The 17,395-nt window shown below is 46.1% G+C and overlaps 1 protein-coding gene across 6 annotated transcripts in view; it reads right to left on the reverse strand.

Annotated features, from left to right (window-relative positions):
* The window catches only part of igf2bp1 (insulin-like growth factor 2 mRNA binding protein 1), a 140,800-nt gene that overhangs the window by 17,105 nt on the left and 106,300 nt on the right, over positions 1-17,395 (reverse strand). For 5 of the 6 annotated variants that reach the window (XM_069906092.1, XM_069906094.1, XM_069906095.1 and 2 more), the window contains exons 3-7: positions 13,925-13,973; positions 9,248-9,299; positions 2,891-2,954; positions 1,109-1,375; positions 221-355 (exon numbers count right to left, since the gene is read on the reverse strand). In XM_069906092.1, the coding sequence (XP_069762193.1) occupies positions 221-355; positions 1,109-1,375; positions 2,891-2,954; positions 9,248-9,299; positions 13,925-13,973 (567 nt within the window). The remainder of the gene's footprint in view (positions 1-220; positions 356-1,108; positions 1,376-2,890; positions 2,955-9,247; positions 9,300-13,924; positions 13,974-17,395) is intronic. The other variant, XM_069906097.1, reaches the window with a different exon arrangement.

The following is a 17,395-nucleotide window of genomic DNA, read 5'->3' on the forward strand; positions in this document are numbered from 1 at the left end:
AAAATGTCAGAAAGGATTCTAAAGTGAGGGGTGTGGGGCATGTGATGTGTATCACAGTTGCATTGAGGGGTGAGGGATGTGTCAGTGTTACAGTGAAGAGTAAGAGGTACAGTGTGAGGTGTGTCAGTGTTAGAGTGAGGGGGTGAGGCATGTATTGGTGTATCAGTGATGCAGTGGAGTTACAATGCCACTTGGTGTGACTAGCTTCCAGGTTACCTACATTTTTGTTGCCTGTGCCTCCTGTTGCATGATGTCCAGAATCATCCTACAGGCAGCTGAACAACCCTCTGCGGTCGAGTGAATGCTGATGGGTTTTTCTGCTGCTCCTGCGTTCTCCTTCCGATGAACATCGATCCTGCATAAGGACATTCAGTGTGGGACATTATTGGCTCTCTCCCCTGTCACCCACTCTCTGTTCCTCACCATTTCCTCTCCCAATGTTCGTCTCCCTCTCCTGTCCCCAGAACCACCATTCTTCTTTCCCTCCCACACTCTTCCCTCTCACCTTCCCCCGGGAATGCTCCTCTTCTCCTTCACATTGTTTCTGGAGTGCAAACAACAGTCCAGGGGGTCACCGCAGAGACAGAGCTGAAGGTCACCACGGAGACAACGCCCGAGGTCAGGATTTCAGGAAGAAATTCCAGCATGTCGAGGGTAATTAGAGATAGCCAATAAACGCTGGCCTTGCGAGCAACTCACAGATCCTCAACATGAATGAATAAAATAGGGAAGAGTGGATCTAGGACAGCAACATACTAAGGGCATCCTGGGTGGCACATGACAATGTGCAATCTGCAATCTTACAGACACATCCCCTTCCCTTCATCGACTCCATCTGACACATTAAAAGACTCATCCCACCCCTCTCCTGTCGGGAAAAATATTCACGACTGATCACGCACCACCAGATCCAAGGACAGTTTCTTTCTCATCATTATCAGCTTCCTGAATGAACCCCAAACTAATAAAATTATGTTGCGTTTCCTCCATTCCCACTGATGAGCCCTGTTCTTTTGAACTAGTACTGTGTATGAGATGTCTACTGGTTTGCTCGCAAAACAGCCACCTCCATTGCATTTTTGATGTGTGACAATAAACTTGAACTTACTTGGATTGTGTTTGTTTTGTGATATTGCGAATGGTTGCTCCTTCTTTCCCAATGATGGCCCCCACAAACTGGGTGGGGACCAGAATTCGTAGAGGAATGTCGAACTGCTGCTTCATGGGGGATGCTGAGCCTTGCTGGGGAGGACCCCTCCCACTGAAGCCCCTTCGACCCACCTCCTGTGCTTGTTGCACTGCCTGCTCGTCTGGGATGTAAGTGACGGTCAAACTATAGCTCTCCAGTTGGTGGCCGTTCAACTTGGATATTGCTCTGGGGAAGAGGAGAGAAGGTCGTGTTTACTCTGCCTTCTGTGGATGGTACAGTTCAGACACAGGTTGGTGGCTGCACCGTGCTAACTTTTATGTTCCACAACACCCAGCTCCCCTTCAGTAAGAAAAGTCAATGCTGGAAAAACTCCCAGGAAAAAGGCAAACTTCAGGAGGAACAGAATCAGTGGGAGACAAAGTGCTGGAAGTTTCTCTTTCTCCCACTGATGTTGCTCGACCCGCTGGGTTCCTCCAGCAGATTGTTTGTTTGCTGCAGATTCCAGCATCTGCTGTCTCCTGTGTGTGCCTTGCTGGCAATCCCCTGCTGGTCAGGCAGAGTTCATGCTGACCAGTAGACATATTGACTCCACAGATGCTGCCTGACCTACTGAATGTTTTGGCGTTTTCTAAACCTGTGTACTCGTTCTATCAAGGAAGAAGGATGACGTACCTTGAAAAGGGGGTGGAGGAAGTTTATTCAGATGGTAAATTCATCAGAAGCAGGAATTGAATTGTGAAGATTTAACAAGGCTGAAAATTAGACTGGCTATATTTAAAGAGATGGCCCAATGATTAGAGGCTCGGAGCCAGGAAGCATGGATTCAAAGGAGGGAGAAGAGGAGAATATTCTTCTGCCATGAGTAGTGATCTGGGACTCACTGCCTGGCAGGACCATGGAAGCCACAGAAAGCGAACGTCTGCCGACTGAAGGGGAAAGAGCTGGGATGGGATCAACTGGAGAGTTCAGTCAGGGAACTGCGGGAAGCTGCTTGGACAATGGTGAAGTTACTGGACTGGACTCGAGATTGGCTGAAGGCGTACCAGGTATCGGATCAAGGATGTGAGAGGGTGCCGATGGCCAGAGGGGCTCCCGAAGGGCTTCATGGCGCTGAAGGCTTCCTGTTCCTGTCGGAGGTTTGGATCCGGAGATCGGGTCACTGATGGTTTGGACTGAAATCTCCGAGGCTGCAGATGCTACAGGAGTGCTGGAGGTGAATCCAGACACACGGTCACTCTGTGGGGAGTTGGGAGGGAACACTCTCTTTTGCTTCTCTTTCTCTGACTGTAAGAGACACCAGGCATTTTCTGCTGATGGCAAATCTTTGTCTGCCTGATGGCAGAAAAAATGCAATTTTGTGTAATATTACACCTGTTACTACATCACAGGAAAAGAATCTTGAATCTTGATGATCATCCACCCAGAGTTAAAAATCCTGCTACAACTGTTGTGGGATTTTAAATTGTGAATTAAACATTCCAGAGTTTAATTTTTCTCATAATGGGGAAGTTAACAGATTATCATGTAAACTCTGGCCTGTAATCTTTATCAAGTGAGGCCTACAGCTGTGAATCCAGACCGACAGCAGTGTTATAGACTCATGACTCCCCTGTGATGTGACCCAGCATAAGTCATGCGTGGACTTCCATGCAGTGCAAGAAGGGCTCACTCACACCTTCTCCATGGCACCTGTCACACCTCGAATAATGAGCGAGCCATTCCGGGAACAATGATACTCACTGCCTGGCCTGGTCCTTGGTTCCATACGTGACATTCACCACTGCCGATTCTGTTTCTGTGTTAACTGGAGACAGAGGAGAGCAGGTTATCAGTCACTTCCAGGATGGTGTGAGTTCTGGGAGTGAAATGCTGGCCGTTCGTTCCTTGTTCAGGGGTGGTACACAGCCCGGCAGCGCTGTAGCCATTTTAAGAACGTTACCTTCAAAGTTTATTTTAAAAAGAATTTAGCATCAAGAATACGAGACAGGTTACACAGGTAGGAACTGGGAATGAGCCTGCGGCAAGGCGGGGGGGAGGGGTGGGGTGGGGGCAAGGCCTGGGTAAACTTCCACACTTCACCAAGGAACAAAACATTTGGTCTGATTGTTCCCTCCCCTCCCACTCACTGCCCTCAAAAGGTACTTTCAAATTGCAACACCCCGGTAGCCCTCCTGGAACCTGGGTCATACTGATTCATGCCCCTTGAATCCTCACTCTCTCCCTTCCCTACTCCCTCTGTCTGATCTTTCCTTCCTCCCACACTCAATTTATTTCTTCCTTCTCTCTCCCCCACTCTTTTCCTTCACCAATTCACTCCCTCCTGTGTTTATTCTCTCCGTCACCCATTCATTTGTTCACTGCCTTCTGTCCTTCCTCCCCCTCCCTCCCCATCATCCCTCATTCACTGCCATACTTGCAATGAGAGGGGAGGTAGAGAGGAGGTAGTCCCTGTGGTGGCACCGCCTTGCCTATTATCCCTGTCTAATACTGAGGAGCGTTAAGGCAGCATGGTTAACACAGTGCTATTATAGCAGTGACCCGGGTTCAAATCTAGCTCAGTCTGTAAGGAACTTGTACATTCTTCCTGTGACCTGTGTGGGTTTTCTCTGGTTTCCTCCCACCCTCCAAAATGTGCAGGGGTTGGTAGGTTAATTGGATGGCATGGGTTTCATGGGGTGGACGGGCCTATATCGCTAAAATTAAATTGGAAAGCCAGTTTCCCCAGCTCTTCCGTCACAGGATTCGTGCTGCCTGATTTCTCTACTCTTCAGATTTCTTATCGAAGGTGGACTCTTTTTCTTACTCCTCGATCAGCTGGAAGGCTGAGCCCCTGGACGTCTGCCAGTCCCAGCTGCAGTGTGGACTCGAGCTTCGCGGTTTGTGGTTAGGTTTTGGCTCCAAGTTCAATGGGCTTCAGTCAGTCTGGGTCAGAGCCAAACGGCTCCTTCCCTCTCATCACAGTCCGTTTCATCTCCCTCTCAGCACCCAGACAGAGCAGGACGCTTACTCCGGCAGACGCCCATTCAGCCTACGCTCTGGTTTCTGAATCGTCGTGGTCGTCTCTGCCGGTATTCATTCACTGGTTGACAGTGCCAAGTGTGGTGCATCAGGACAGACTGTGAGACCCTCTGCCTGTTCTGGCTCACTCTCTCACTGAATTCTGTGGCATTGGTTACCGTAGCAGTTAACGCAATGCCAGCGATAGGGACCGGGGTACGATTCTGGCGCTGTCTGTAAGGAGGTTGTATGTTCTCCCCAAGTCTGCATAGGTTTCTTCTGGGTGGTCCGGTTTCCTCCCACCCTTCAAAAATGCACAGGGTTAATTGGATGTAACTGGGCAGCACAGGCTTGTGGGCCGAAAGGCCCTGTTACTGTGCTATATGTCTAGATTTAATTTAGTACATTCTCGTTGGCCACTGTGACCGTGCTGAGGTTGCCTGGTGAGTCTCCAACCAGCCAGAGAGACAACAATCCATCCTACCTGGCAGGAAGGTAATGGAGTTTCACATTCTTGGGATGGGGGGGGGTTGGAGGGTGATTGGTTGCACCTCCGAATCCTGGGGAAACATGCATTGGATTCCCTCGAAAGTCAGTAGCACTAAACGTGCTGTAGGTCTCTGTGTGTGCACGATACTCTGCTTCTGAGCGTCTTCCCTTTGAAGCTGCTACCGACCAGGGAGTAATTACTTATATCAGCACTGCCTGAAAATGTCTAGGAACAAACAAACAGGGAGTAGAAGAGGCCACCCAGTTAATAGAGGGACGGCAATAGGTTGGAATGGGTGCAGAGGAAATTGACCTGGATGTGGACGGCTTGAGGTCAGGGGAGAGGTTGGATGTGCTGGGTCTTTATTCCCTGGAGTGTAGGAGACTGAGAGGGTGACCTTGAAGCGATTTATAAAATCATAAGGGGCTTTGATATGGATAAAGTGAATGCGAATAATCTTTTCCCCAGGGTAGATAATTCTCAAATGAGAATACAAGGGTCTAAGGGGAAAGGGGAGAGATTTCATTTTTAAATTTATGTTTAAGCACACAGCACGGAAACAGGCCCTTCCGGTTCACGAGCCCTTGCTGCCCAATTACACCCAATTGACCTATAACCTTGGTATGCTTTAAAGGGTAGGAGGAAACTGGAGCACACTGGAGGAAGCCCACACAGACACGGGGAGAATGTACAAACTCCTTACAGACAGCATGAGATTCGAACCCAGGTCACCAGCACTGTAATAGCGTCGTGCTAACTGCTAGGCTTACCGTGCCAGGCATTTAAGATTTAAGAGGGACTCTTTCACTCAGAGGGTAGTCCATATCTCGAACTAGCTGCAAGAGGGAACTGTAGAAGCAGACACAATAATAATGTTCAAAAGACATTGGGACAGATTTATGGATGTTGGTGGGGTTCAGAAGGAGAAGGACCAAATGCAGGCAAACAGGACTAGCCCAGAATGCCAACTTAGTTGTCATGGACAAGGTACACCGAAGGGCCTGTCCTGTACTTTGTGACTCTATGCCTCTGGATCTCCCCACACCTCAAGTCTTCAATGATCTTGGCTAATCTGATCGCAAGCTTAACTCTACATTCCCATCCAGCCACAAGTAGTTTTTGACATCCCTGCTTATCAAGAATGTACCACTGCCTTAAGGTGTTCAAGGATTGCCTTTCACTGCCTTTTGAGGAAATGTGTTTCCAAGACTTTGCTTCACGCCCACCCCATACAGGCAAAGTCAGATTTTTAAACAGTGACAATTTAAAAGTCGAAGCATCCTCTCTACTGCCTCCCGTTGAGAACCTTTAGGGTTTTAGAGTCATTGACTGATGAAGAACTGGTCTATTCTGAACAAGGAGATCTTGTCCCATTTGCCGGCATTTGGCCCATACCCTCTAAACCATTGTACTTGTACCTGTTTCTCCCTTTTCCTCTGGCAGATTGTTCCATGCACCCATTATTTGAAAAACCTTCCCCTCAAATCCTCTTTAAACCTTTCCCCATCTCACCCTAAACCTGTGCACTATAGTTTTAGTCTGTTGGGAAAGGAGACCATCTACCTTATCCATGTCCCTCAAGATTTAATAGACCACAACAAAGTCAAGTTTATTGTTATCCGATTGTAAAAGTACAACCTGACAAAACAGCTTTCTCTGCAACACACATACAGACAAACGATACATATAGTATATTCTCTCACTGCTCCTCATCTGTAATCCCTGCTGCTCTCAATACATATACAGGACAAGTATTCATATGCAAGGTATACCCCGCTTTACAAATACTCGAGTTAGGGTTAGGGTTCGCTGTTACGAAGAAAGCCGCATTCGCTTTTATGAAAGGATTTGAATGGATTTTCACTTTTTATGAAAATAGCCTTCAATAGTAGTGAATGGGTCTTCACTTTATGCCATTTCAGCTTACAAAAGGTTTCATAGGAACGCTCTAGTTTTGTAATGCGGGGTCTACCCATACAAATAAATAAATATTAATTTGAGACTGCGGTTGATATCATCCCTCATCTTCCTTTTTTTTTCAGGGAAAACAGTCAAAGCCTTTCCAGGTTCTCCCTCTAACTCAAACCCTCTGGACCAGGCAACATCCTTACGAATCTTATCTGCCACTCTCTCTGTGTTTCAATCAAAACCCCTCTTACAATTCTAAACTCCATGGGCTACCAGTCTAGCCTATTCAACCTTCCCTCACAAGGTGGCCTGATCCCTCTGTCCAGCAGAGCTCTGCTGAGCTTGTATTAGGGAGAAGAAACAAGCCTCGTTGTGCGAGAGAGGGATGAATGTGTGGCTCTGATTTGCTGTGGTTTTGAACCCTGCATGTTATCCACTTCCAGTGCGTGCATGTATGTGAACACAAACCTGGGTGTCCCTGGATGCTGTAGGTGGTGACTCAAGACATCACTGGAAACAAGCTTCATACCCCATCCTCAGGTTCCCCACCCCAACAATACCCCGAAGGCACCGTCTCCCAGTTTCTGCCCTTCCACCCAACGTTCAATCATGGAGGGCCTGATGCCCTTGGAATAAGCTGTCCACAAGCACTGTCTGCACCCCTATATCACAGCCTAGTCACAAGGATTAGTAAACAATTCATAATACCATAAGGGATAGAGCAGAGTTAGGCCATTTGACCTAGCGATCTGCTCCACCATTCAAATCATGGCTGAGACCCCTTTCTCCGGCCTTCTCCCCAAAACCTTTCACCCCCTTACTGATCAGGAATCTATCATCCTTCGCTTTATATCTACCCAATGATTTTACCACTGCAGATGTCAGCAGCAATGATCAGTGAACAGTGTTGGAGACAGGAATGGGGGAAAGGGATAAGGGAATGGGGCCAGAGAGAGGAATAGGGGAATGGGGCCGGAGATGGGGATCGGGGAACGGGGCCAGAGAGTGGGATCGGGGAATGAGGCCAGAGATAGAGATGGGGGAATAGGGCCAGAGACGGGGTGAGTAGGATCGGGGAATGGGGCGGAGACAGGGATCAGGGAATGGGGCTAGAGACAGGCATCAGGGAGTGAGGCTGGAGGCAGGGATGGGGAATGTGGATGGTGGCTTCAGTGAAAATTTCTGCTCATCCATTCCCAGGTTTCAAGCCAGTTCTGGGACTGTGATCAAGTCAGATGCAGAGGGGCGAGAAAGTTGGTCAGAGTGGCTTTATGATGGGTGAGTGTGTGAGGGTGGCTCCATATGTGGGGCTGTCAATGGAGCATGTAACAGTAAGTGGGGGGGGTGGGGGGGAGTGAGTGTCTTTGGGTTTAATGAAATTTTTTGTGGGATGAGACAGTGAAGGTAGGGTACATGAGAAGTATGTGCATGAAATGTTTGATCTTGGTCAATGGACACGTATGCAAGAAAGAGTAGTAGAGAAGTGGATTGATGGGAAGGTTGAGGATGAGGTTCAATGGGCAGAATGCCCCCTCCTCTGTTGTAAGAGTCAACAATGTGAGGTCACTATTTAATATGGTCACTATTTAATGTACCACCATCTACAAATTAGCTGACGATAGTGGGCTGTATAAAAATGGGTGATGAATCAGCATGCAGATTGGAGATTGAAAACTTGGCTGAATGGTGCACCACCAACAACCTCACACTCACTGTCACCAAAACCAAGGAGCTGATTGTTGACTTCAGGAAGGGGAAAACAGAGGTGTTGGGGGAATCAGAGGTGGAGAGAGTGAGCACATTTTAGTTCTTGGGAGTCACTATCTCGGAGGATCTTTCCTGGACCCAACACACCAATGGCATTGTGAAGAAAGCTCGTCAGTGCCTCTACTTCCTCAGGAGTTTGCAGAGGTTTGGTATGACACCAGAAACCTTGCCAAATTTCTACAGATGTGCTGACTGGTCTGGTATGGAGGGACCAATACTACTGAGCAAGGCTCTGCAAAAGGTAGTGGACCAGCCCAGGACACCACAGGCAAAACCCTCCCCACCATCCAGAACATCTACAGGGAACGCTGCTGTCGGAGCAGCAATCATCAGGGATCCGCACCTCCCAGCACATGCTCTGTTCTCACTGCCTCCATCAGGAAAAAGTTATAGGCACCACCAGGTTCAGGAACAGCTGCTTCCCTTCCACCATCAGACTCCTCAGCAACAAACTCAATCAGGGACTCGTTTAAGGAATCTTACTTTTGTACTTTTTTTCTCTCTGTATTGCACAGTCAGTTTGTTTACAGTTCTTTATTATACATGGAGTACAGTTTTTTGTACTACAAATAATTGGTAATTATGGCTTGCCTGAAGGAAAATGAATCTCATCATATGTGATATGATGTATGTGCTCTAACAATAAAACTTTAATCTAATGTCCAGGATCTTATCTGTTTTAGCTCTTGCCCAGTTTTGCTGACGTGCACATCGAGTGTTCATAGGGCAAACTCTCTCCAAAATCCCACTTTGATGACAGTGAACTGTAGATGAGATCCACGGATGTACCTGGGTTCACAACAGCATTCACCATCGAGCCAACCCACCCACCATTAACCTAAGCCGAGTGATCAACATGGGTATGGCAGTGGAGGGTTGGAAAAGTTTGCAGGAAGCCAGCCATTGAAGTAATGCTAAAAAAAAAAATCACCAACCTTGCTCACAGCTTTCCACGGCTCCATGCTGGGCTAACAATCCATCCAACACCTGTTAAAAACACACAGACATGCACGTGGTCAGAAACACTGGCACAAGGCAACAGAATGCAATTAAAATAAACAGAATTTCCACTGCACTAGGTCGTTCAGCCCTCAGACCCATGCTACACCAAACCCAAATTTATTCTGCAACCCACCTCTTGCCCTGAGATGCAGGGAGCCCCAAAATTAAAAGTAACAAAAATCCACAGTGCATGTGTGATGTGCACACATAGGCATCTGCATCAACGTACATGTTGTGTGCATGAAACGGTTTGCTGGAGGAATCCAGTGGGTTGACAGCATCAATGGGAGAGGAAAGATTTTTTTTTAAATTTTTTATTTTTCACACCATAAACCACATTGACCATGATACATACATTTTCCTTTTCAAATATATAGTGTCATTTTCTCCCCCCCTCCCTCCTCCCATCCCACCCTCCCTTACCTCCCCCCCCCATCCATTTAAAGTACAAAATCTAAGATACATTAAACCAGTCAAACAATGTTGTCATTCAATAAAAATAAACAAGAAATTCCACTGAGTCAATTCTTTTCATTTCCTTCTCCTTTCGTTAATTTAGGTAGTGAATGTCCCCGGTAGGTTTTCTCTATTGTGTTTCATGTAAGGCTCCCATATTTGTTCAAATATTTCAATATTATTTCTTAAACTATATGTTATTTTTTCTAATGGAATACATTTATTCATTTCTATATACCATTGTTGTATTTTCAAATTATCTTCCAATTTCCAGGTTAACATAATACATTTTTTTGCTACGGCTAGGGCTATCCTAACAAATCTTTTTTGTGCACCATCCAAATCAATTCCAAATTCTTTGTTTTTTATGTTACTTAGGAGGAAGATCTCTGGATTTTTTGGTATATTGTTTTCTGTAATTTTATTTAATATTTGGTTTAGATCTAATGGGAGAGGAAAGATTGATGAAACAGTGACAATTCACTTTCTCCCATTGATGCTGCTTGACCTGTTAAGTTCTTCCTGCAGATTGTATTAGGCTCCAGATTCCAGCATCTGCAGCCTCTTGTGTATCTCCATTCACAACGCATGTGTAAGGGAGTTGTATGCTGTGATATATGTCTGCCTGCAGACACAGCGCATGTGTGTTTGTGTGTGTGTGTGTGTGTGTGTGTGTGTGTGTGTGTGTGTGTGTGTGTGTGTGTGGTCGACTATGCTTTTGTCCTCCCCTATTAAAGCAGGTCACTGTAGAATTATCAATGAGTGTGAGGCCAATAATGAACCATTCAAAAGCACATACACACAGCATGCTTTTGCAGCTCTTGAGAGGGGAGACTCAGGTGGTGCCTCGTTGAGCAGTCCAAGTAGAATCTGCATTTTACAGCTGGCTTCAGGCGAGTGGGCCAGGCCGGCCTGTCTCAAAGGCACTGCTTGACTGCCATGAGCAGCTCCTAGCTGTCCTCTGAATGCTTGGATTTATGTGCAATCTTTTACCACTGGAAATAAGAAACTAAATACTTGGGAGTTGACACTAAAAATAGAACCTGCCAGGTCTCACCAGGAAAACCATATTAATGAGAAACCAAAAAAACTGCAGATTTGGAAGAACCAGAAAATGCTATAAAAGACTCAGTGGGTCAAGCAGCATCTGAGGGGAGAAAGCCCAGGGTTCTGATCACGCTAGAGGTTTGGACATGGAGCTTGCGCTGCCAATAGTTTGAATCTATGTGGCTGCAAGAATGCTGAAGAAAAATCCATGGACACTCAGCCCATTTCACACCACCCATTCCGTGTAGGTTAACCAGCTAATTTAGTGGTTCCCTTCCCACTAATCACCCACTGTGAAACATCACAACCTGGCAGGGTGTGTTAAATTCAACTTGGCTCTGACACTTGGTCGGGGCAAGTGTCAGAACCCGGCCGAGTTAGTGCATTAACCACCTTCTGGTGGTGTGAAAGCACAACTTGCTCTTACATTGTTACCGCTGGAGGCAGGACCCCCTTAAAATGCCGGGTTGGCAATTAACCAGGTAAATCGTGGTGCAGTGGGAAAAGCTCCTGAGTGCAGCATGCCTGGTAAGTTTACCCGCTTCCTCGGAGGGTTGGCAGTGTGAAAGTGGATTATGTCTCTGAAAGGGACTCTCTTTTGCATTGAGAGAATTGGGGCTAGACCATTTGTGGTCTCACTCCGTACTGCAACCTCCTCCAATCTAAACCCTACAAGGTCCCATTGAATTGGCTAGGTCACCTTTGAGCTCTGAGATCCACCCCTCCACCACCGCTTTTCCTCAGACTCTCTCCATCCTTGCATTGTCTCTTAAAGCTCAGTCCTTGGACCAAGCCAGTGATCACCTCCTGTAACATGTGGTTCTGGTGCCTCATATTTGATGACGGCAACATTCTCCCTCCACTGTTTACAGGTACTCCCTGATGTACATCCGTATTCCATTCTGGATGACCAGTCGATCTCAGAATGGATGTACGTTGGGGAATTTCCACCTGTGATAGTGACAAGTAAAAGAATCGATTTCCTTCTGTTCTCTATCTGCAAATCCTTCTCATTCTCTCTATCGCTGACCACCTTGAGCATCCTGCAGACTTTATTGTCCTCTAAAATCTGACTGACCGTCAGAATATTGAGCAACAGAATCAGAAAAAACAAGACAAAAGGAGTTAAAACGTGGTGAAGTATCTCAACACGGCGGCCACCAAGGCCGGCTCTCGTGAGAGGTTAGCCACCAGCTAAATTGGCGGCCACCATAGGTAGGCCCGACTTCCACCGTAGTCGTGTACGTTTTATATTTCTTCTTTATATTTTTTTTAAAATTTTGATCGAATATGCAGATGGACCTAAGTTGCATAGGCTGCATGTTGAGGGGTAGCTGAACTTTATTATTACTGCATTACTTGGTGTGTCAGCTCAATTGCCTGGATAGCTCGCAAAACAAATCCATTCAATTTAGTGGTGGTGCTACATAAATGGCAGGTGTGGTGAAAGTTCAGTGGGCATTTTAATGAGGTTGAAGAGAAGAGGGGAGGCTGCGAAAGGAATTTATCTATAAACTTGAGGAACACATCATATTCCTCCCAACAGCCTGGGGCCTACACCAGGAACAATCATTTTTCCAATGTGAGGTGGCCCCCACCCTATCTGGTCCTATCCTTTCTTCACCTAATCACTTATTCTCCCACCTCGCTCCTCGCCAGCCCCCACCCTCTTCCCAGTGCTCTCTCCCTCCACCTTCTGTACTATAACTTCTGGGCCCTCCACCAATTGTTATTCCCCCTTTATGGACGTATCAGCCCCCTTCTCTTCAGTCTGAATAAAGGGCCCAGACCCTAAAATGTTGACCTACCCACGGATGCTGTCTGACCTGCTGAGTTCCTCCACCAGTTCTTCGTCGATTCAGGATTCTGCATCTGCAACGTGTGCCTAATCTGGGAGGTCTGAGGCAAAGCTGGGACCCACGATCAGCGGCATCACGAGGTCACTAGGGTTGGTGTCACCTCCCCCCCAACCCCCGCCATCCCCCCTACAATGGACATCCTCCCATACCAGACCATAATGCTTTTTGTACTAATATTACTTGTAAATTGTAATCCCCGTTTATCACTGAATATAACAGCAAGTGTAGTGAGATAAACAACAAGCAAAATTAAAATTACACCTTTACATTACAATATCAAGCGCACGGCCTAAATATATTTACATTTACGTAGTTTCATGTGGTTAAAGTGAAAATTTAGGAAGAAAACAATTCCCTTTGAAACAGCCTCCCCAGCAGCTCCTGCTGTTCTTACGTGGAACCCAGTCGTCAGAGAGCAGCAGCAGTCATCAGTAATCCACACCACCCAGCACAAGCTTGGTTCTCGCTGCTGCCATCAGGAAAGAGGTTGAGGTGCCACAAGACTTGCACCACCAGGTTCAGGAACAGCTGCTACCCTACCCTTCCACCATCAGACCCATTTAAGGGCTCTTATTTGGCACATTATTTGTCACTAAATATTTTTTCCTGAATTGCACATTTTGCTTTTGTAGATGTATCTTTTTCTTGAATAGAGTTTACAGTTACAGAAATAAGTAGAAATTCTGACTGGCTGGCGTGAAAAAGAATCTCAGGGTTGTATGTAATGTATGTAATTTGGCAATAAATCTGAACTTTAACGTTGCACTTGGGCAATTGCAGTTAGGAGAATAAATGCCTGAACAACCAAAAAAAAAACAAAACCCTTTGAACCAAGCTGACAATAAAGGGCTTAAAACAGGCCCATCTATGGCATACTCTGCTCTCCCAGCGTCCAACAGATTTCAGCCAATTACTACAGTTCTTGGGAGTGTATGACAGGTCAGTAGAGGGGGAACTTTATTCTGTCTTTAACCTGCTCTGGGAATCTGCGACAGGACAGGTCAATTCAAATAGATCTTTGCCCTGTGTTTATCCCACACTGTCCCTGCCCTGGAAGTCAAGGGTCGAAGGAGCATTATTCAGTGTTTAACCCACGGTGTCCCCGTTCTAGGGGTACCTGACGGGACAGAGTAGGAGTACTCCAAGCAGCAGTGTGGGTTGGGAATGGAATTGTAGGTGCAAAAGGGGGAATTTTTAAAGAAAATTACAAGTGGGAGAAAAAGAAGGAACCGTCACTTTGTTGCTTACCTCCCATTGCATATGAGGCGGAATATTCCGGATCTGGATCTTGCGACTTCTGTTGAAGGAAAGGAGAATGGTCAGCGATTGGGTTTGGTTCTTCTGAAGATCAACATGTTGAGATGCTTTTACTTGTTCCCCTTTTCTCATCTAGTGTAAAACTGGCACCTGGCCACAAAGTCAGTCAGCTCCGATGAGGTTAGGTGCTGCAGCATCTGAAAATTGACTAGAAACATTTGACTCTCTCTCTCTCTCTTCACTGATGCCTATGGATTCATGCAGTGTAGAAACAGGCCATTCAGCCCAACTTATCTTTACTGACCATCAGACATCCAGTGGCGTCGCTAGGGTTTGTGTCACCCAGTGTGGTAACTCATGGTGTCACACCCCCTACCTCCCATGGACCTCCTCCCGTACCAGACCATACAGAAACCTTAGTAATGTTTTTTGCACTATTGTTACTTGTAAATTGTAATTCCCGTAAATCACTGAATGTAACGGCAAGAGTAGTGAGATAAACAACTAGCAAAATTCAAATTACACCTTTAAATTACAATATCATACACACAGCCTAAATGTATTTACAAATACCAATGACCACAATATTGTAGCTAAAGCACCAGAAAATCTGACAAAAGCAGCGACCATAAAAACAACAGCGCAAACAGAGTGATTCAAAGCATCATTGAAATTGGGTAATAATGACAGCTCTGACCGGTTAGAAAGCCCAAAAAGTAAATTAGCATTGAGGCTTAACCTTGTAGGTCCATGATACATGCAAGCTGGGCTTACGAAAAATGTTTTTGTTGCTTAACTAAATACAGAGATTTCTTTTTAAATAATACATTTCTGCTGAATCACTGCACAAAAATTTTATAGACAGTCATTTTGGTGTCACCCCCGCTGATGGGTGTCACCCGGGGCAGTCTGCACCCCCCCCCCAGTGATGCCAGTGCCATCACCAAGGACTTCATCCTGCACCTGAACAGTTCAAGTGTTCAGTTGGACACTTCCTAAGCTCTGGCACAGCTGCCAGAATCTGGAGCAATGATCAATCTGCTGGAGGAAAGAAGTTGTCGAGATCCTGCCTAGGTGCCAAGGACCCAACATAACAACACTTCCTCTCACCCCACACACACTGCTCGGCTGCTTGTTACTTCCCAAATGCTGCCTGATCAGTGGAAGAGTTCTGGCATTTTCTGCTTCCCTGTGTCAGCACCAAATCACTCCATGCCCTGTTTACTGCACACAATTCCACCTCTCTGATCACCTCCAGGACAAGCTCTCCTTTACAAGGCCATTTTGAGTCATTCTTTGGCACTCTGAAGGTCACAGGTCAATAAACCAATTTTGCAACCATTCACAATGTCCTTTACGTTGTGCTCTTGGTGTTCAATCTCACTGTGAGCTTATTATCATACGCATACAATGTACAAATTCTTACTTGCTGCAGCCAAACAGGTAGCATATTTACCCATGTAATAGTCGAGTTTTAGAGACCAATTTTTGGGGTCAAATTTGGGGTGGTGAACTTTTGCACAGATACTACTTTTGACCACAGTCAAAGTTGTTGGGAGCTCAGATGGCCGGGACCAGGTGGTAAGTCCACATTCGGTGTGTCAGTAGCTCGGATGGGCGGGTGGCCAAGGGGAGGATGTGTGGCCTGGGCATTGGGAGCTCCTGTGGGTGGGCAGTCAAGGCAAGGATCCGGAGTTCGGGTGTCAACAGCTCGGATATGCAGGCGTCCGAGGCCAAAGATAGGGCCCCAACTTTTACACAGGATATATGGAATTACACAAGGATATATGGTATGTAAGATAAACCAACCAATCTACTCACCATCATCAGTGAAGTGTGGGAGATGCCATTGACAGGGTTATCAAGTGGTACTGATAACACCAATAACACATTCACTCTTTTCCTGTTATGTTTCTCCAAGGCCAAACCTCAACATGGACCAGTCCCTAATATTGACTGATTGAGTTGCATTCCTATGATGAGATGGAGTAACTGTTCTTGAGATAAGAGCAACATTTGACCAAGTCTGGCATCATGAAGCTCTGGTAAAAAAGAAGTCAATCATGGTCAAACGGAAGAGGTGGTAGACGTCACACCTCAGACTAAGGAGGATGGATTAAGTCATTGAGGGTCAGTCATCTAGTACCAGGATATTTGTGCCCCACACATGCTAGGCAAAGACAATGTCCAACAAGGTCAATTCAGCAAGCACCCACTCCCACCCACCCCCCCGCCCCCGACAACAATGGCTTTACCATCACTGAATCCCCCCACCATCAATATACTGGGGTAATTGCCCAGTAAATGAACTAGGTATCCACATACACAATGTGCTTACAATAGCAGGTCAGAGGCCAGGGATCTTGCAGTGAGTAACTCACCTCTCATCTCCCCAAAGCTGGTCCACCATCTCCCCAAATCCACCCACCATTTCCCCAAAGTCCTTCCACCATCTCCCCAAAGCCCGTCCACCATCAGGAAAGGAGTGTGATGGAACATTCCCCACTTGCCTGGGTGAATGCAGCTCCAAAAACACTCAGGAAGCTCAACCCCATAAGGAGGGAATTAAAAGAGGGACCTTTGTGACATATGAAAAGTGAAATCTTTTCTGGGGGAGGCGGGGTGGGGGGAAATAGCGGTCACTGCAAAATCAGTTGACGCTTGCGAGTGGATTCGCAAATCCAAATGGAGAGGGGAGATGTGGTTGTCCGACAAGGGATAAAGGACAACTCAGGAGGTGAAGGGGAGATTGGGGATAAATAAGATAGAAATAGGAGAATAAGGAAAATGTTAGATGTTGTAGGAATGTTGTCTTATAAAGAGTTGAAAATAAGAAAACAGAAATGGAAAAGGAGGAAAGGTAATGATGGAAAAACGGAAAGAGAATAAGAAATAACATTGAAATATTCGAACAAGTATAGGAGCCTTACATTAAATACAATAGCGAAAACCTACCGGGGACAAACATTACCTAAGTTGATGGAAGGAGAAGGAAAGAAAAGAATGGACTCAGTAGAATTTCTGGTGTAATTTTGTTGAATGACAACATTGTCTGACTGGCTTAATGCAACCTAGATTGTATACCTAAAATGGATGAGAGGGGGGGGTGGGGGGGTGGTTTGGGAGGAAAGGGGGGGGGGGGAGAAAAAGTCACTGTATATGTGTGAAAAGAAATAGTGTATATCATGGCTAATGTGATTTATGGTGTGAAAAATAAAAAAATTAAAAAATAAAAAAAAAAAAAAAATAAAAAAAAAAAAAAAAAAAAAGAGGAAGCTCAACCCCAGAGAGGAAACAGCAGCTTATTTGATAGACGGCTTTCTATACACACTCACTCACTGCACCACCCAGGCAAAACAGCAGTTTTTAACGTCTACACAAGATGCACTGCAGCAACTCCCCAAAACTCCTAACACAGCACCTTCCAAACCCATCACCTCTCCCAGCTAGAAGGTGAAGAGC

Source organism: Narcine bancroftii, chromosome 12, assembly GCF_036971445.1.
Source record: "Narcine bancroftii isolate sNarBan1 chromosome 12, sNarBan1.hap1, whole genome shotgun sequence".
NCBI classification, from domain to species: domain Eukaryota; kingdom Metazoa; phylum Chordata; class Chondrichthyes; order Torpediniformes; family Narcinidae; genus Narcine; species Narcine bancroftii.